This window comes from Staurois parvus, unplaced genomic scaffold (genome assembly GCF_062004578.1).
Source record: "Staurois parvus isolate SC_StPar_1 unplaced genomic scaffold, SC_StPar_1.0 ptg002864l, whole genome shotgun sequence".
Lineage (NCBI taxonomy): Eukaryota > Metazoa > Chordata > Amphibia > Anura > Ranidae > Staurois > Staurois parvus.
Window position 1 is genome coordinate 1207183 of NW_028320660.1, and position 20715 is coordinate 1227897.

The window sequence follows — 20715 nt, forward strand, 5'->3', positions numbered from 1 at the left end:
AAGCAGCTTGGTGAGAAGGTGACAACAGTTGGTGCAATCATTCGCAAATGGAATAGACACAAAACAACTGTCAGTCTCCCTAGGTCTGGTGCACCATGCAAGATCTTACGTCGTGGAGTGTCAATGATCATGAGAACAGTGCGGAATCATCCCAGAACTACACGTGAGAATCTTGTCAATGATCTCCAGGCAGCTGGGACCACAGTCACCAAGAAAACAACTGGTAACACACTACACCGGCAAGGATTGAAATCCTGCAGTGCCCGCAAGGTCCCTCTGCTCAAGAAAGCACATGTCCAGGCCCGTCTGAGGTTTGCCACTGAACATCTGAATGATGCAGAGGAGGACTGGTTGAAGTGTTGTGGTCAGATGAGACCAAAATCGAGCTGTTTGGCATCAACTAAAGTCGCCGTGTTTGGAGGAGGAGGAATGCTGCCTATGACCCCAAGAACACCATCCCAACTGTCAAACGTGGTGGAAACATTCTGCTTTGGGTGTGTTTTTCTTCTAAGGGGACAGGACAACTGCAGTGCATCAAAGGGATGATGGACGGGCAATGTACCATCAAATTTTGGATGAGAACCTTCTTCTCTCAGCCATGGCATTGAAAATGGGTCATGGATGGATGTTCCAGAATGACAATGACCCAAAACACACGGCCAAGGCAACAAAGGAGTGGCTTAAGAAGAACCACATTAAATGTCAGCCACCAAACCTTAATTACTTGGAGAGGATCTGCCAAGAGAAGTGGGCCAAAATCCCTCCTGAGATGTGTGCAAACCTGGTGGCCAACTACAGGAAACGTCTGACCTCTGTGATTGCCAACAAGGGATATGCCACCAAGTACTAAGTAATGTTTTGTGAAGGGGATCAAATACTTATTTCCCTCATGAACATGCAAATCAGTGCATAATTTGTTAGACATGCATTTCTTTTGAATTTTTTTGTTGCTACTCTGTCTCTGTGTTACAATACACCTACCATTCGATTTTTTTTTAAAGGTAAATTTGTCTTTATTATTTTACGTAAATTTAGCAGAGCATAGGAAGTATAAAAAACAAGTACATAAAAGAAAAACATCAGAGAGGTGGTTATGATCCATGTGGGTGAATAGTGCAATATAACAGTAAGATGAAAGTATTGACAACCCATATTACGAAGCTAAAACATAACAGATTGTCAGAGGGGTATCCCCTGGCATGATGTATGGACCAATATGAAAGAGCTCCGCACAACCAAGATGGTAAACCGTGACTGAGGAGAAAGAGAGAGGAAAAAAAAAAGGGGGGGAGGAAACAGAAAAAAGAAAAGGGGTCAGTGGAAAGGGTAGCAATGTGATAGCTGCCCACTTGTGTCTCATGGAAGCAACCCTGCCGCACACAGCACGACATGCACCACAGGGTCCAACCAGCGGAGAAGCCAAAATGAGATTGAGTCGGGGGACAAGGCATAACTCCACTAGAGAGCAGCAGGGGCACACATATCACTGAGAGTCGTAGAGGAGGAGAAATGAAGCCAGACCGACCACAACAGCTTATGTTTATCATAGGTATCATTTAGTAAACGCTAGCATTTCCTCCATACACATGGTATCATTAAGCACGGAGACCCAGATCGGGAGAAAGGGGGGGGCAGCTGATTTCCAAAAGAGGGGTATTAATTTGCGGGCCGCAGACAGGAAGAAACGCAACAGACTTTTCTTCTGTGATGCCTGTGAGCCCGGTAATATAGAAAGAAGAGCAATTTCCGGCGAAGGGGCCAAGGACTTCCCGTAGATCTCGTTATATACAGCAAAGACCTGCCGCCAAAAGGGTTGTATTCGATCACAATCCCACCAGATGTGGAGTTCTGTACCAACAGCTCTATCACAGCGCCAACAAAGATCAGGTGTAGAAGGAAAAATTGTGTAGGGAGAGGGGATCCCTATACCATCAGGAAAGAAGCTTAACATTATTTTCTTGTGAGTAGCAAGAAATAGACGATTTATGAGTAAAGTGGAACGACGTGGACCATTTCTTCTCCGACACCTCTCTACCCAGGTCTGGAGCCCAAGCCTTAGTGTAGGACCATTCGATTTTTAGACTGGTCATTTCTTTGTGAGTGTGCAAACATTCAAAATCAGCAGGGGATCAAATACTTATTTCCTTCACTGTGTGTATATATATATAATATAGCTCTCAAATACTGCATGTTTTGTAGGTATTACTTGCTCACAGTAGAAATTTTTTACTTGAAGCCAATGCCTTGGTTTCATTCCGATAATTATACTTTAGAATGTTTAATAGTGTAATTTTGATATTTGCTACATTTTTAGCACCAGCGAGTTAATATATGATGTGTTGGACGAGTCCTTGCGGCGAGCGGAAATAAATCATAATATCACGTATGGTAAGTTATTACTTCCTTCCCCCCAAATGAAACTTTTACAATAATAAAGAACAATAAACTAAAGTATCTTTGTCTTCCTTTTTTTTCTAGCTATTCTATTTGAATGTGTCCAGACTATTTATACTATTTATCCAAAATCTGATTTATTTGAAAAAGCTGCAAAATGCATTGGAAAATTTGTTTTGTCTCCAAAAATTAATCTAAAGTATTTGGGTAAGTAGAGAATATGTTGCTTGTGTGTATATATACTGGAAGAGAGAAAAATGCCCCCCACCCCCTGCTTATGTGACTGTGGCACCATACTTAGCATTTTGTATGTAATCTTATGTTAAATCCACCAGAGAGGGTGCATAGTACACACACATACACAAAGGAAAAAAAATTGTATGAAATTATGTCTGTATGACGCACACGTTTCTTCAGGAATGTTTGTGAGTAGTATACTTGACCAGAGGTCACTGATACCTAGATACCCAGGCCACATATAACAGCATCAACACACACACACACACACACACACACTATTCTAGGGGAGCCTGAAAGGAAAAAAACATTAATAAACCACACTATTGCTGGTCAGTGTTCCTGATAGAGGGCCCCTCACCTCAAACGGTCAATGCAATGCCTATATGTCCATATCTGACTGCTGCCTTATTACGTTGCAATGTTAGATTACTTAGAAGCACATCAGTAGTGAGAGCGATATACAAGGGTTGCATTTGCACATCTGCTTTTGGAATTGCCAGTTGGATGGCTGTGTTCGGATTCAATATTTCTGCGTCGCTAAGTTTGAAAAAACAAGCAGCAAATATAAATTCAGGAGAATTGGCCCTAAGTTAAGAGCAGCTGTAAAGTGCAAGCATTGCACAGCCCTGTGATGTGGGTGGGCTTTATATGTAATTGCTAAATAAGGCTGTTTCTATGAATATGTATAGGCCAAAGCTGAAACCACCTTTTGCAAATGTGTACATTACGTGGGTCACATTCATACATACTGTATGTTTACTAATGCAAAAATGTTGTAGCTTTCACTTGCTGCTCTGAAAATAATATCTGTGTTTTTTGTTTCAGGGCTGAAAGCTCTTACATATGTTATTCAGCAAGATCCTAACCTGGCACTTCAACACCAAATGACCATAATTGAGTGCTTAGACCATCCTGATCCCATCATTAAAAGAGAGGTCAGATTTTGTTAAGCTTTAGCATGAAGAATTGGGAACTAAAATTACTAAATACTTTCAAATATTGTTCAAAAAAATTCTACAAAAGAAGAGAATCCTCCAATACCAACCAAACGGATTCTTTATTTTATTTTCCTAGAAAACAAAGAAAGCAATCTAATTGGTCATCATGGGTGAATTCTCCATTGAGAAGTTTTTGCAGGATCACTTCAGAGATTAAACTAAGAAATAAAAAGATTAAAGTGTAATTCCAGTCAAAACTTAAGCCAACCATAGATGGATTGAAACTCTTGTTCAGCAGGGACTGGCCATGAATTGATCCATCTGTGCGCAGGCAGGTTGTACTGAAGACGATCTAGCAACTCACTTCAGTACAGTCAGCCTGTTTGATTTTTTTTTTCATGTGAACACTGCCGTTGGCTATAGCCACCGGCGGTGATCATTGTGTTTTGCTGCCAGGGAAGGCTCCCCGCTGGCAAAGCACATTAGGGCAGCGGGAGAGATTCCCTTATCATCAACACTGTGTTGATACGGAATCAAGCAATTTGATGGGTGGGAATAGATTTTAGCTTAGTTTGGTTTTGACTGGTATTGCCCTTTACCATTTGTTTTTACTTTTGCATTTGTTTACTTTGGGGTTGTTCTACTTGGCATTCATTCTGATTTGCTTGCATTTGCTTGGTTGTGGAAGAAGCCTATTCCATCTGGATGGTCATCAATTCAAACACAGGTACATATTTTACTTCTATCTTTTGTTTTACTATGTAATCTCAACCCACAGATATAAGTGTATAGATACATTGGCTGAACGACTTAGGAGTTTTGCTGGTGTATTGCAGCATTCTCACCACTTTGATTATTCTAATTTAGTGTTAAAATATGGGAAGCTGGACAAAGAAGAGTCACCCCTGAAACTGCATCATGCACTTTGTGTCACAATAAAATGTGATTACTTTAAAAGCATCTGTTTGTGCACTGTTCTCAGCTGGAAGCTTCTGCAGGGACATCTATGGATATACACACTTTTCACTACTGTTAGCCATTTATTCAGTCCACAAAGAACATTTAGGCAGTGAATCATGAAACAAAGTGAAATAGGGCAATTTCTCTGTAATTTGTTACTAAACAGTTTTATTTTCTCTGTGCACTTTAGGAAATTAAAGTTAAAAATGATTGGTTGCTGTGTATGCTTCACTTTATGGAAATTAGTGACCCAGCAATATATACCAACAAATTGGTTTGGATGGTAGGGGTGGGGTTCAGAGAAGGCCTTGTTGCAAGCTTATTTTGGGGGGAAAAAAAAACGTATTTACAGTACATACAACACTTTGGGGTTTTAGCATATTTTAAAGTAGAAGTAAAACATACCCAAAGAAACATTTACAATACCCATATGGCAGACTGCATATTTTATAGTGAAACATCAGTGGTTTGTCACTTTTTTTAATGTCAACAGACATTCTTCCACTGTCAAGCAATCCAGGGCTGATAGAATGCTTGGAAAGCATTATCATTAAGGGGTGTGTGTGTCAGCACTGGAAACGGTGACCACACTCTACCATATTGAGGGCAACTGAGTAAGTGTAGTCGCCATAGAAACGAAAGTCGTGCACTGGTGTAAATAGCAGCATCACCGGGTAATATGTATTGCAATGCCAGTACCTGCTCTGCAAAGTTTGTAACACAGTAAAGTTAGTTCAGGCAGCATTCCCTTCCCTGCTATGACTGTTACCAAATAGTAGATACAAGGACGCGCTCACCAAACAGTGGCAACTAGTATACTGTTTACAGGTCATTATAAGCTTCACATGTCACACTGCCTGATCCACGTTATCACAGGACAAACTGCACCCTAGATTTTTTACCCACTCCTCTCTACTCCATGCACTGTGGTAGACCTGATGATCCTGCAGCTGTTACCTGCTATTCCAGATTTCATCTTTCAGCCACAATCAAGCAGGGCACTCACATTTTGATAAAGCAACACAAATTATTCTTTACTGCTTTCTGAATGTTTTTTACAGAGTTTAAAAAAGTAAATTTTAAGGAAATAAAAAAAAAAAACCTCCGTAACTCCATCCTACACATTTTTGTCTTGTGTGACTGCTTCAGGGGCTAGTTGGTGGTACTTCCTTTCTCTCTATTGAACTTCGCTTTCCTCAACAGAGATACAGAAAGCAGTTATGTTAACCCTTCCCCCCTGTCCAAAATTAAAAGAAAATGTTTTGGCTGGAGTTGGGCTTGAAGGCTAGAATTCAGAGGATATGTACCATACAAGGTCAACAAACTCTTCAATACAGATAATTGAAATGGTAAAAGGTGGTTCCACCCATCAACTCCATGTTCTTTGAGTTTCTCTCTGAAACCCCAGCTTTATAAGTACATGTATATTAGAGAAGGATGTGCTTTATCAGTGCTTGCAATTTGTTCAAAGTTGTTTCTGTTTCAGTATTTCCTGTCTAGTTTAACATTCAGTTGCTTTGCTGCCCTGTGTGCCATAAGTGAACACATGATAATAACATAGAAGGGTCAAATCTACCATGTGCTGTGGATGGAGCCCATTTCCTAGTTCCCATTTCCTTTCTCCCATTTCATAGTTCTTTATTTTTTTTTCTTTCATGTAGACACTGGAACTCCTCTATCGAATTACCAATGAACAGAATGTCACTGTTATTGTACAGAAAATGTTAGAATATCTGAAAGAAAGCAAGGATGAATATGCAATAATCACCTTGGTTGGAAAAATAGCAGATTTGGCAGAAAAATATCCTTTTTTTGCTTGTACAAAATGCATTGATTTTTCTAGAGAGCGGATTAATCAATTTTATTCTTCTGAAGCTATTTAGAAGGCTTTTTTATTTTAGATTTTAAATGTAGTGGATATTCCTCCTTTTTCCTGTGTAGTACCTCTTGGCAGTTTGTTTGTAAAACCAAAGAGCTGAAAATATGAATGGAAGGTGGCTTAAATGGCTTAATTTCCTGACTATTCTTCTGCTGTATTCATCGTGATAATTATGCATTCAGGGTCAATTCAATCCGTTCAGTTAACAGTGTGTGTATGACCCAATATTTTCTGCTTTCCAGGCTGCTAACAAGATCTCCTCCAAATGCTTCCTAGAGGGTATTTATCTAAAACGGCAGTGCACTAAATGTACATATGCAGAGGGCAGCCCTATTTTCTTCTTCTTTTTTTTTTTTTTTTTTTTTCCATGCAGGTTGTGCTTCTTGCATACAAGTAGTACAGTGATGTGACTGTCCTTTACTGTTCTACATCTGTTCTACAAGTAAGCCTGTTGCCAGATGCAAGAAATTACAGCAGCCTACTGTAAAAGAAGAAGTCTTTTATCTACTTCTTTGATGGACAGTGTGGTGAAACATTGCTTTCTTGAAAATCTCTTGATACTACTGATATCTGACACTTCTTGTTGTCTGATAACACTTCTCTTCACTAGGCTCCATGGTTCATTCCATGTGGAAAACAAAACTTGGATCGCAGTCCAACGATGTACCAGATAACATTTCCATTTATTGAAATCTTCATATAAGAACATGAATCACAACTCCATACATAAGGACAGAGGACAGTTAACGCGGTTCACACAAAAACGTGCTTCATCATAATTATGTATGTCATATGAGACGTGTTAACTGTCCTTTTGTATGGAGTTGTGATTCATGTTCTTATATGAAGTTTTTAATAAATGGTAATTTATCTGGTACATCGTTGTAGTGTGATTCAAGTTTTATTTTCCACACTGATGCTGTGATCACGGATCGGACCTGCACCTGTTGATGTCCAGAGGGGTGGATGATTCAAATACTCACCTGTAGCGGACTTTCTGCTTTCATTATCCATTGGAGACCATGGTTCATTCCATGGACTCCTTTGTGATTAGAAAACAGTGGTTTCTGGTGCTATTCAAAAGAGTGATGTTTCAACACGCTATTTCTAGAAAATACTTGATGAGCCATTTTTAAATCCTATTTTTATAAGTAAGGTGAATGTTATAGAGACTTGGGATTTCCCATTGAAGGGTCGGAAATACAATATGCAGCAAGTGAGGCTCAATTTGTTAAATAACTTGGCATTGAGAGCTCCAATAGTTGTTCCCCATAGTGAACTGATAAATCATCAGTTAATATATGGTATATTCATTCTATATTTCCCTCTAAGTGGAATATATATAAACAGAAATATGTTATGTTTTTCAGCTTAAGGCTCTACATTCTAATACTCAACTGTTCAAAAATATGCAGTCCCAACTGGCCTGCAAATTTAGAGTAACTACAGTACCTGTATTCAAAGTTACAAATCTTTATTCTGCAGGTGTGTTCTGATTTCAGTTTCTGTTTTTGCATTGACACATACCTTCTTTAGACCTTGGTCCATCTGGCCTTGACAGACAGCTTAACTCTCCAATAAGACATACGTTTGAAGCAGAAGTATGGCCAAGGCTTTTTTGGCCATGCTTCTGTGAGGTACATGAGCACACTTAGTTCTGCACTCCTGGGATTCTGATTCAGCTGGCAGTGGGTTAAAGTTTGCTGTCAGCCGATGTCTCAGCTGGTCCAGATTCTGCAGAAATCTGAACAGTAATGTAGGGATCTGCCCAAATGCCTAACCGGCAGCTGGCTTAGCCTCTCAGTGCGCCGCTGGGCGCTTGAGCCAGCCGCTCCCTCCAAAAGTCTGCGTTCCTGTGAGTGCTGGAGGGGCAGAGCACTGACTGACAGCTATGCTCAGAGCTGAACCGCGACCTGAGAGATCAGTAGTCTTTGATTGCTCCGTTGGAGCGGACGGGGGACAGCTGCAGCATTGGATCGATGCTGCATCCACCTCGGTCATCATGAATGTTTGTTTATTTTTTTAAATCTCACACTTCTCATTTAAAAAGTAAAACTAGGTTGGATTAGAGTGCAGCACATGGGATGATCACTGGTCATTTGAAATAAAGTGACAAATCTTCGCTGCCTCATGCCTGCTTTGAAGGCTTAACAGCTCACTGAAGGAACATGGAGGAGAGGGTCTGTCTTAAAAGACTAAAACTGGCCATACATTATTTGTTCCAACAACCAGCTTGAACAAACGGTCTACATTTGGATCAAAATTTGTCTGGTTTCTGCTGAATCCTCTGAATGTATGGCTAGCTCAAGCTAACTAGCCCCAACAGACAGGGGAGCTTGGTTATACCATTGGCAAATACAGAAATAACAAGTTATAGTTGCCCTGAATTGCCACTAGATGTCAGCATTAAGACACCAATACATTTCTAATGCAATCCTATGGAACAGTAATGGATACATGTTAGGTATTCCAGAACAAAGTTCTCCATTAGAATGACTGCTTTTCATTTTCTTATCTCTTGTATGTCACTATTCAAGTTAAATGGCACACCATATCCTTTGAACAATGAGGACTTGTTTATACACTTTTGTATCATTCAGCCGTGTAAGTTGCTACACTAGTCAGGAGTACACCAAACCTTGAGTATTAATGATTGGTCAGGATTGCTCACTCCCTGCCTCCAAAACCTAATGTCTCTGAACCCGTAATATTACATTGGATGACCTTTTGTGAGTAGTGTTGTACATAATCTTGTTTGTCTTATGTATTCTGTTGTAGTAATTATAGAGTATTGATAAACTGATTGCAAGGTGTAACCATACACTGTATTCATATGTTTAGGAATATAGCAACCTATGACCCATTGGGTTGTGGGTAAGCACTGGTAAAGAATGTTCCAAAATCACCAGAAATGTGCTCTGCCGAAATTTGAATGCAGGGCAAAAGATAACCAATACTGGAAAAAAATGTTTTTAAATCATGTTTACATATAAACTTAATACTGGGCCAGTCAGACAAACTATTATTTCACTATATGTTAATCCAGGCATTCTGCTGGTATTAGAGCATTTTCTCTGGCTGCTCTGTGCCAGATGTCACAAAAAAGCACTGACAAAACTAGCTTACCTACTTCACTTTGATATTCAGTTGAAATTTTGCCATACAGGTTTCAATATGTGACAAACAGTGAGTCCCCTTTCACATTGCTCCGGTGCGTTTTCCCCACAGCATGGGTGCAGCATAGTATATGTGTGGTTTTTGTGTGGGTCACCTTTGCTTTCCCATAGACCATTATGTAGTGTACAGGATTTTCAGAAAATGCATCGGTAATGATAGAAGTCTATGGGAAAGTGCGGGTAATCCGCACGGAAGCTGTGGGTACACTGCTGCGGGGAAACCCCACTGGAGCACTGTGAAAGTGGCATTATCTGTAATGTGTTTATCAAATAGTAGAATTTTTTTTCCTTGACATTCCTCTCACATACTCCCCAAACAACCAGTGGTTTGTTGAGACCATGAATATTGTATTTTCTATTGGAGGAGATATGGTACACCCAGACATTCCCAACAACTTTCTACGACTCCTAGCTGAAGGTAGGACATCAGAAATAATAGTTGTGACTTCAGAATGGGCTGTAAATAAACTGTATTGTCTTCTCTTAGGGAAAAATTAAATGTATTATGATTGACAAACATTATTTAAATTCAGTAGTGCAGTCTTTGACTTCTTTAGATAGTTGGCAACTCTATGCAGAGAACATTGTGAACCATTTTTTATTTTGTGACTGACCTAACAGTACATACGGGTTTGAAAAACCCTGGAGACATTAAATTAAAAGGGGTATTCAACAATGTTGGTGGAATTGACAGAGAGGAATGATCACATTCATGCAAGAAATACATGGTACAGCCAGTGTTACCCTAGGAAATCAAGTATTATTGAATCTTTTAAGGACATGCTTTTATTGAATTTACTAAAAATATTTGTATTAAGGCAAAGATTCCTTAAATGTTGGTAAGTGTGGATGCTTCCAGTGAGTGGATTATGCTTACATTATATAACCGTATAATGTTCTTTTATAATTAGCACAGACAATTTCATTGATCATGCTTAAAGTGGTTCCAAAGACACAAGGTTTTTTACCTTCATGCATTCTCTGCATGAAGGTAAAAAAAAAAGCTTTCATTATTCAGCCCCCCCCCCCCCCACCCCCCGATACTTACCTGAGTGAAATCCGGCGATGTGCACGAGAGCAGTTGCTCTTCTGGGTCTCTGTCTCCTCATTGGCTGAGAGACCGCAGCCATTGGCTCCCGCGGCTGTCACGAGGAGGGTGCGAGGGGCAGAACGGTGTGTGTCTTATGGACACTCAGTGCTGGGCTTGGGAACGATCATGCACGATTGCCCACAGAGTAATCGGAGAAGAAGAGGAGCCAGGAGTGCTGGTGGGGAACCCATGATAAGGAGGATCAGGGCTGCTCTGTGCAAAACCATTTCATAGCATGTTTGTTACTTTTAAAGAAATTACTTTTAATATCATTTTAACATATTCACCTGCTGAGTACTGATACAGGGCTAATCCTGACATCGCATTCTTGAAACCTAGCATAACAAAGGAAGTCTGGAGACATCCACAGTGAAGAACTGCAAAAAAAAGAAAATGAATGTTTGTTTTTGGAGGGGTTTTTTTGCCTCGCTTTTACGGGAGCAATCCCAGGTAGATAAGATAGTGGTTCACCATGAGCAGAAAGAGGTTTAAGGTACATACAACAGATGATACAAGTCTCAATAGCGCCTAAGTTAGTTCCCCTTTTTATTAAACACAAACGTGGGTGGGCAGTTGGTTTAATTGATATCATATAAAGTTCCTAATACAACTAGATCTGCAGAGTTTATCATCCAACATCTTGGTGTTAAAGGAGAAGTTTGGGGTAGATTAAAAAAAACAAACATACATACTCTCCTCCAAACTGCAGCATCAGTCTGATGCTGCAGCTGTCCCCCACTTGCTCTAAGTCCCAGAACTGACCACTGATCACTCAGTTATTGGTCAGCTCTGAGCAGAGAGCGGTGACCGACAGCCACCACTCTCTACTCTGCTGCTCCAGCGCTTGCTGGACCTCCAGTCTCAGTAGGGGAAAAGAGCAGCAGGCTTTGGCTCTCAGGTGTGCATTAAGAGATGAAGCCAGCTGTCAATCCAGTTAGTCCGGCAGATTCCAACAATATGGTCGGGTTCCTTTCAGAGCCTGGAGTGGTTCTGTGACATCAGCCAACAGCGGGCTTTAGCCAGATATTGGCTGATTTTTGGTTACAGGAGTGTAAAGTGTACAAGTATGACCAAAAAAGCTCTGTCCATACTTCTCCTTTATGGCCTTCCTAAATATTTATACCCGATCAGGAGGACCATCACAGTTGTCAGTGGAAGAATTTTGAGTGTGCTCATAAATGAGACTTGAGTTTTGTGGAGCATTCTTTCATCCCAACAACTCAAAGCTTTTTGAAAAAGTTCAATCTACAAAACATGGTTAAACTGATGTAGATTGCCCAGTTGTTTGTGACTGGAAGCGATGTTGAGTTTCCAAAGAATCTTAATGCACCTCTTTTTAAAATGAACTCTGTATCTGTGTTTGTTCTCAGGGCTTAAAGATGAGTTTCAGTAAGGTTGTTCTGTTGCATTCAGTTGATCCTGAACCAAACTAGGTAAAGGGGTGGGCAGTGTTGATGAGCTAGCTCAGCTAATGTACAGTTCCTCATAAAGTCCCGTACCCACGGGCCGAAATTCGGGCGATATCGGCCGGTTCAACAGAAACCAGCGGACATTCGGCCTATATAAATACGGCAGCTGGTCCAGCAGAATCTGGCCAAATGTCTGGCTTCAATTGAAGGGGCATGACTGAAAAAAGGTCTTCTGATTGGTGTGTTCTGCTGGAGGGGCAGTCCTTCTGTCAGAACACAATAGCTCAGCGTGAAGATCGCTTCGGATAGTTAGTGCAGCGAGCTCCTCCTGACCTCTTCAGTGTTTTTTGGTTTTTTTTTTATTCAGCCTGCTGGGTTGAACACAGAAAAGCAGATGGTGTGTGTACTAAGCTTAAGTAACTGATTGATTGAAGCAGGCAGTTAATAATGAAATCGGGCAGACTGACTGACTGTAGAGATATAGTAGATCCTGTACATCAGCATTTCTCAACCTTTTTTCAGTTACAAGAAACTTTTAAAAGTATGTAAAATGTCGAGGCATCAGAAGTCTTCCATCGTGTCAGAGTCTCCCTCCTTCTCCCTTTGTGCCAGAGTCACCCCTTTACTTGAGTCTCCCCATCACCACAGAGCTCTCCAGTCACACAAGCCCACCCCTCCAGTCACACAGTCCTCTCTTAACATCAGATCCCTACCTTTTGGCTCCAGTGACACAGAGGAGGGGTGGGAGGTGGTGGAGGTTTGGCCTCTAGAGCATCATTGGTTGTTGTAGTGTTGGCAGCTGGCCTGTCTGTACCATGGCAACTTATAATACTTATCCAGGGCAAACTGGGTCCCAAGCTTGTGGAACCCTGGGTGAAGCCAGATGACACCCTGGTTGGGAAACACTTAACAGACAATGGGTTTTGTCAAAGTGGTGGGCTATTCTGTGCCATGTTGGAATGCGAAAAATAAGTTTCCAGTGTACTAGTATGGGCTCTTTCTTTTTTTGAATGTTAAAGCTGGGAAAAGCCTGCATGTTCACTTGAGTTTGAATGGGCTGATAAAGTATGGATCAACCTAGAGCAGGTGTCCAAATATTTTGTGTATGGTGTGTATGTACTGTATGTATATGTAATATGTATATTCTCTGAAGTGGTATATGAATTAGATGATTAGGCATTCATAGATTGAAAAGTACATAAAGAGGACTCTTCAGATAAAGGTAACATTTCAGTGATTTTATGGCAGTAAAGTAAATGTAGGATAAGCAGAAGGTAACCATAATACATGACTGCATCATATTCTTGACGCAAACCTCTTTAGTAGGTAGGTGTACATTTGCTTATAATATTACTGTATTTTACATTGTATTTCAACATCAATATACAGTACATTTAAAGGAGGCTCTATTTCATGAGCCATTGTTCCCTCATCTCTCACTGCCTCTTAATTATATTTCTCCTCTGAGCCTCTGCTGTTATTTTGCTTTATCTGGATAAATTATAAGGACCTGGATACAGCAGAGCTGCTATAAGGGTATGTATACTGTTCTTCTGTGTGCCCCCACGCACATACAGTCTTCTGTATAATATCTTCAGCCTGATGATCTTACATTTTCAAATGGTGAGGGCAGTTTATTTTGGTCCCATTGTCCAGCGGGTACTCTTTCTGTTTAAAATGTAATTTTTCATCTCTGCAGGATTTGCTGATGAAAAGGAAGATGGACAGCTGAGGCTGTATGCAGTGCAGTCTTATCTTGCCTTACTGGAAATGGAGAATGTGCATTATCCCCAGCGCTTCCTACAGGTTATCAGCTGGGTAAGGAAGATATTAGTGAAAAGCCAGTCTTTGTAAGGGGGAACTTGGCACAGACATTAGCATTTTCTATTCAAAGGCCAGGCTGCTCGCTTTGGAGCAGTCATGTAAATTGGCTGTTTCACACTGGCTAACTTCTAATTATGCTCTCTTTACTTGCTAGCAAAGGATTTTTACAAATAAGCCCAACAGCATTTTCCAGTTTCTCAAATCACAGAACTTTTAAATCTGCTTACAGAAAATTTGGTAATGGAATGCTGCTTTAATTACTTGCGGATTTATTTAATTAAAATAGTAATTTGCTTTTAGGTGGTTTTCTTCTTATGAAATGAGGTTGCATGTCTTACTTTCCTATTCTGTATTATTTAATATAAAGCATCCATTAAAGTTGTATTAAGCCCAAAAACAAAAATGTAATATATTGCAGTTTACCAATCCTTACATGTGGAGGCTGCATTATTTTTTTTTTTAGGCTTTTTCTTTTCATTTGGAGATTTTGCTTGTAACACACTTATTGTCTTAGGCTAGCCATAAATGCATTTTGTTTTTCTTTCCATCAGCCAGAGGGCTGGTCGAAAAACAATATGAATGGATTCCCCCATCCACACATGCGAGGTGGATGGAGGAATCCTCCCCTCTGTGCCTTTGCATTCTGACAGTGGGACTCCTCCACTGTCAGTATACACTGATCACCAGCTGCAGTAAGCTGATCGACAAAAGTTTTTTGACAGTCCGGTTCCTGTCTAGTAGGAATGGCCTTGGATGGATTGTAATTTGGCTGGTCCCAGCTGAAAGAGTCAAATTTCAGTCCACCTATGGGCAGCTTTAGGGTGGCTGCATAGTGGAAGCAGTAAAGCAGACACCTCTGAACAGCAGCATTGTCAATCTGAAGGGGGGGTGGGGTTAGTGTTAGACTAGCAGATTTAAGAAGGGTATACACACACAGTTTTTGTGTTTGCTGGTTTTCCAGCATGACCGAAAGCTGGTATGTGTATACCCTGCTTTAGATGGACTTGACTAACCAACTGAAGTTGAACTCCAGCTAACACTTTTTATAAGCAGTTAATCGAAAGGTTTTTTTTTTTGTCCTTTTGGGATAAAGAGTTTACACAAATGAATAAAAGCTGATCATTGTAAGAACCCTGTCAATGGTTTGTCTCAACACTAATGGCTACTGTGCTTGAATAGCTTGGTCTGTTAAAGTAAGTGTCCTTTCACATGGGCATCAGTTCAGTCACGTTTTTTTTGCTAAGAAAAACCTAATGCATACAGATTCGCGTTTTATCAGCATACATCAGTTTGCACATCTGTGTTTAATTCAGTTCAGTTTACATTCACATTTGCATCTGTTTTTTTTAATTGTTGCAGAAACCAATCATAGGTGATGAAAGTATAAACAAAAAATGTTTATTTCCTAAAAGTGACATAAAGAGAACAGATGTAAACAGACAGCATCTGTTTAGAACCGTTCAGATCCATTTAAACAGAGAAAAACAGACCTGAATGGACACGTATGTAAACAGATGAGCAGCAGGTGATTGACAGCCTCAGCTGTGCATGTTTCATTATGACACTGTAGAGGGGGGTGTGTCATTTCCCTCCAGTCAGATTTCAGATTGCACTTCTCCCATGCTGTGTAGTGTGTGACGTCAGATCCCCATCCCCAGCCTCCTGGAGCTATGAAATGCTGTCTAAATTCTGGGCTTTGAAGGGCTGTAGAGAAGAGAGGTCTGCAGACAAGAGGTACATCTTATTTAGGCGGATTTGCTTCATCTCTGTGTACCACCTAAGGGTAGTTGCTTCAGTGGGTATGTAAGGACTTACAACCACTTTAAGGCACATAGAATATCAGTAATGGTAACCTATTAAAGTGGAGTTCCACCTAAAAGTGGGAGCTCCACTTATCTGCTCCCCCCCACTGCCACATAGGGGGAGTGGATAATTGGTTTTGACAGGTACCTGCTCCCATGTCTGCCCGCAGCCATCTGGGACATTTCACAAGTCTCAGAGGATGGAGGTCCATTCACAAAGCAAAGCGCGATTTTGTGCATATGCAGTAGGAAACTGGCTGTGAAATTGCAAGGCTTCACTGCCAGTTTCCCTTAATCAAGATGGCACCGCAAGCACCCAACAACAGATTGAAGAATCGGCTTGGGTTGAGGACAGCACTGAATCCCTGCAGTTCCCTAGTATTGTAGCTACTGACTTTTAATTTTTGGGAGGGAGGGCCGCAACTCCTCTTTAATGTTATTTGGGAGCAATGCTGATCCAACACCTTCAATACATTTTGAGTCCCGGACCTAGAACAGTTCTGACTGCATTTGTTGGTATACATTTGCAGAGCCATGGAAATCTGTGTGACAAAGGCAGCTAGCAAAAATGCAAAAAATAAAAACAAAAAATCAATGGCAACCATATTTCCCTCATGATAGATTCCCTTCAAAATTAAAGTATAACTATAGGCAAAACTTTTTTTTTCAGTTTTGCATAGAGTGGAGATGGATTAGAATGCTTGTCAGTTTTTATTGCTGTCTGTGTCCACGTTAGGGGGATTCACCCTCTCTATTTGTCCTGTTTACCATTTTAATTGAAAGTGAAAGTAAAAGAAAATCCCAAATTTGGGTTGTCCTCAGAAAAGTAATAGAGGGGAAATCTTGCAACCGATTAGAACTCCCCCCAACCCCCCCCTATCATTTTGCCTAGAGTTTTGCTTTAAAGCAACCCAATCACTTAGACTTTATATAAGCTTTAACATATTAATTTAACTTGAAAAGTTATTTGAATAGTTTAAATCTGCAGATGTTCAAGTAGTACCTAGGGATCCTGCCATGAGGGTCCTTGTTTAGACACATCCTGTAGATTGTCAATGCTGTGTCAATATTAAAACACAATATGCAGGCATGACCCACTTGTCACCATCAGAGAACCCACCCTGAGAAATGTAGCCATAAAGGCATGAAGTGTCTGCTGGAGATGCACAGCATTTGGATGTAACCAGAAACGTTATATAAAGTGAAATGACAATTGTTCTACATGGGGCTTTACTTAAGTAAATGTCATTCATTTAGGGTTTACATCTGCTTCAAATTAATTCCAACCAGAAAATAAATGTTCTGGAAGGAATTGTCATTAAAAGAGGCCGCCATCAAAAGCTATCACTTTAATTTTGGATGGAGTTTAACTGTTGAAGAAAACTGGTTTTATTTTTCAGGCCCCCATATGAGAATAGTCCTTCATTGTCTGATTTTACTGTTGGTAAAATCTCCTGCTTTCATGTGCCAAGTCATTTAGAAAAATACACCAGGGAGACTTAAAATAAATTGGTTCCTTTACCTTTCCTCTAAATTTCACCAGTAAATGTCATCTCTTAGATTGTAAGCTCCAAGGAGCAGGGCCCTCCTAACTCTCTTGTATTGAACTGTATTGTTGCTGTATTGTCTCCCGTGATATTGTAAAGCGCTGAGCAAACTGTTGGCCCTATATAAATCCTGTATAATAATATAATAATAATAATCTGCTTGTCAGCTTTGTGCAGGCTGTGCATATAGTGTTTAATTAGTGGTGCATGTTTAAATATGCTACTTACTTTTTTGTTTTATTTTAAATTTATTCTATTTTTTTATACAGGTGCTGGGTGAATATGCCTACCTTGCCAAGCACATATCTACAGAATCTGTGATGAGAAAACTGTATGACCTGTTCTTTCAAGGTTCTGTTACCTCTGAAACTAAGGCCTGGATTATGGCAGCAATAACAAAGCTGGCTGCAGTCACTCACCACTGCTCATTAGTGGATAAACTAATCCAAGAATTCTCTACCTGTCTGGACACAGGTATAAGGCAACAGGCTTGTGAATTAAAGGCTCTGTGGGAGGATGCACAGCTAATACAGAGGCTTTTTCCACTGAACTCCAGCTGTGAGGACTTATCGGTAAGTACAAGATTAAAATACTTGGTCTCCATCTTTCAACAACCAAGTGTAACTTGGATTGTAATGAGCTTAAAGAGCCACGTCCGCTCTATAAAAGCGCAACTAAGAACATTCTGAAATATGTTAAGAAAAAGTTTTTATACCTGTACAGTAGTTGATACTGTGTTTAAACTAGATGTATGGTGACAACACTCTGTTCTTGTTTCCTAATTTCTCTCCTGTGTTGTCACCCTGTCACAGGCACTTTTGGAGACTGTAGGTGGCTGTGCTGGTGCTAAATGCGCGGTCACTTCTACAGTTGTAATCATCGGGAGTATTTATTTCTAGAACAACTTTTTTTATATATCTAGTAAGAGCTTCTGCATTAATCGATGGCTAATATAGTGCATCACTCTGCTACTCATACCAATAATTAAAAAAACAAAACCAAAAAACCCCATCAATTTAAATGTAGAAAGTGCTCATATAGAACTGACCAACCCCTATTACAGTTTTTTTTTTTTGTTTTTTTTTTTTAAGTAAAATATTTGCAGTTGAGTGCAATCATGCTCTATATGCCTTTCATGTCAATGTTCTATTTTTACAGGTTGATGCCTCTCTTTCTTTTGTGGATGGATTTGTGGCCGAGGCTCTCAGTAAAGGGGCAGCACCATATAAGCCTCATCACCAGCGCCAAGAAGAAAAGCTTTCCCGGGAAAAGGGTACACACCAACCATATGTGTTTTAACCTAATTACTTTGGAATATTGAATTCAGCAGTTTGCCAGCTTACTCTATAGTGTATCAGCATGTTATACATTTAGTTCATGGATTAAATCCACTTGTACGCCTCTATATATGACCTTGGGTCCTCCCCCCACCCTGGAAAAAAACCTAAAATTACTGATTTACAAAATGAAGGTAGACATTACAGTTACAATACAATTTGGTATAAGAGGAAACAGAGGGCCCTGCTCCTTAGAGCTTACAATCTAGGAGGAAGGGTTGAGTGATACTATAGGGTATAGTGATACAGTTCCCTATGCATGAGAATGCTACCCTCTCAGCACATGCTGTAGTCAAACACATGGGAACCACTTGCATTATGTTCTCATTTGTTTTTATTTGTTCTCAGTTGTTATACGTCTTTGCTCATATTTCTAGCTGCCTTTATTGTGAAGCTATTCATTCTCAAAGATCATAAAAAAAATCTGTTTGCAAGGTTACATTCACAGTGGTGGCTTCCGGCGAGAAGCCAAGCACTCTTACCTGTGGGGCTGAATGCTGCATGCACACAGCGTGGGTGAACAGCAGCAGCTGTCAGATTTGTACTTCGTACAAATCAATGGCTGGTGCCGCCACTGTTCGTATGTATCTGATTTTTTTTTTCTTGTACAAAAACAGTACAAATTAAATGAAAATTGTTCTGTTAACGAACGAGAAAAAGTTTTTTGAGTTTGTCCCTTTTGGAAATAATTTTGGAAAGTCTGAATCGGATGTCGAAAGCTGAGTACACACTACATGAAAATCAAATGATTGTTCCTGGTATATAATTTTTCTTCATATTTGCTCATAGTGTGTGCCCCACTTTAAGCCTTGATGCAGAGCTTTGGGTTGCATGGTTCTTTGTTTATATTGTAACTTGCAAAGTAGTTAGACAACATCTATATACAGTTAGGTCCATATATATTGGAACACAGGCACAATTTTCATACTTTTGGCTCTGTATGCCACCAGAATAAATCAAAACAAAATAATTCAAATGAATTTGAAGTGCAAACTTTCAGCTTTAATTCAAGGGGTTGAACATAAATATCAAGTACAAATTTTAGGAACTGCAACCATTTTTATACACAGTCCCTCCATTTTCAGGGGCTCGAATGTAATTCAACAAATGAATATAATCATAAATAAAATGTTAAATTTTTTATATTTTGTTGAGAATCCTTTACTGACAATGACTGCCTGAAGTTTGGAACCCATGGACATTACCAAAGACTGGGTTTCCTCCTTTCTGATGCTTTGCCAGGCTCTAACAGCAGCTGTCTTCAGTTCTTTGTTTATGGGTCTTTCTGCCTTTATTTTTGCCTTCAGCAAGTGAAATGCATACTCAATTGGGTTGAGATCAGGTGATTGACTCGGCCCTTGCAGAATATTCCACTTCTTTTCCTTCAAAAGCTCCTGGGTTGCTTTTGCAGTGTGCTTTGGATCATTGTCCATCTGTACTGGGAAGCGCCTTCCAATCAACTTTGCTGCATTTGGCTGAATCTGGGTTAACAGTATATCTCTAAACACTGAAGAATTCATGCAGCTGCTTCTGTCTTCTGTCACATCATCAATAAACACCAATGACCCAGTGCTACTGGAAGCCATGCATGCCCATGCCATCACACTGCCTCCACCGTGTTTTACAGATGACGTTGTGTGCTTTGGATCATGAGCTGTTCCAAGTCTTCTCCACTTTTTCTTCCCGTCATTCTGGTACAGATTATTCTTCGTTTCATCCATCCAAAGAATGCTTTTCCAGAACTGGTCTGACTTTTTAGATGTTTTTTGGCAAAGTCTAATCTGGCTTTTCTATTCTTCAGGCTTATGAATGGTTTGCACATTGTAGTGAACCCTCTGTATTTGCTCTCTTGAAGTCTTCTCTTGATTGTACACTTTGACAATGATACACTCACTTCCTGGAGAGTGCCCTTCACTTGTCTGGATGTTGTGAATGGGTTTTTCTTTACCATAGAGAGGATCCTGTGATCATCCACCACTGTTGTCTTCCATGGACGTCCATGCCTTTTTATGTTGCTGATCTCCCCAGTGCATTGTTCTTTCCTCAGAATGTACCAAACTGTTGATTTGGCCACTCCTAATGTTGCTGCGATCTCTCTGATGTATTTGTTTTGTTTTTG

General features: G+C 40.1%; 1 protein-coding gene across 1 annotated transcript in view; it reads left to right on the top strand.

Annotated features, from left to right (window-relative positions):
* The window catches only part of AP4E1 (adaptor related protein complex 4 subunit epsilon 1), a 103811-nt gene that overhangs the window by 44174 nt on the left and 38922 nt on the right, over positions 1 to 20715 (top strand). The window contains exons 8-15 of the mRNA XM_089666826.1: positions 2315 to 2388; positions 2479 to 2601; positions 3460 to 3569; positions 6194 to 6333; positions 9893 to 10005; positions 13786 to 13904; positions 17529 to 17831; positions 18418 to 18532. Coding sequence (XP_089522952.1) covers positions 2315 to 2388; positions 2479 to 2601; positions 3460 to 3569; positions 6194 to 6333; positions 9893 to 10005; positions 13786 to 13904; positions 17529 to 17831; positions 18418 to 18532 — 1097 coding nt within the window. The remainder of the gene's footprint in view (positions 1 to 2314; positions 2389 to 2478; positions 2602 to 3459; positions 3570 to 6193; positions 6334 to 9892; positions 10006 to 13785; positions 13905 to 17528; positions 17832 to 18417; positions 18533 to 20715) is intronic.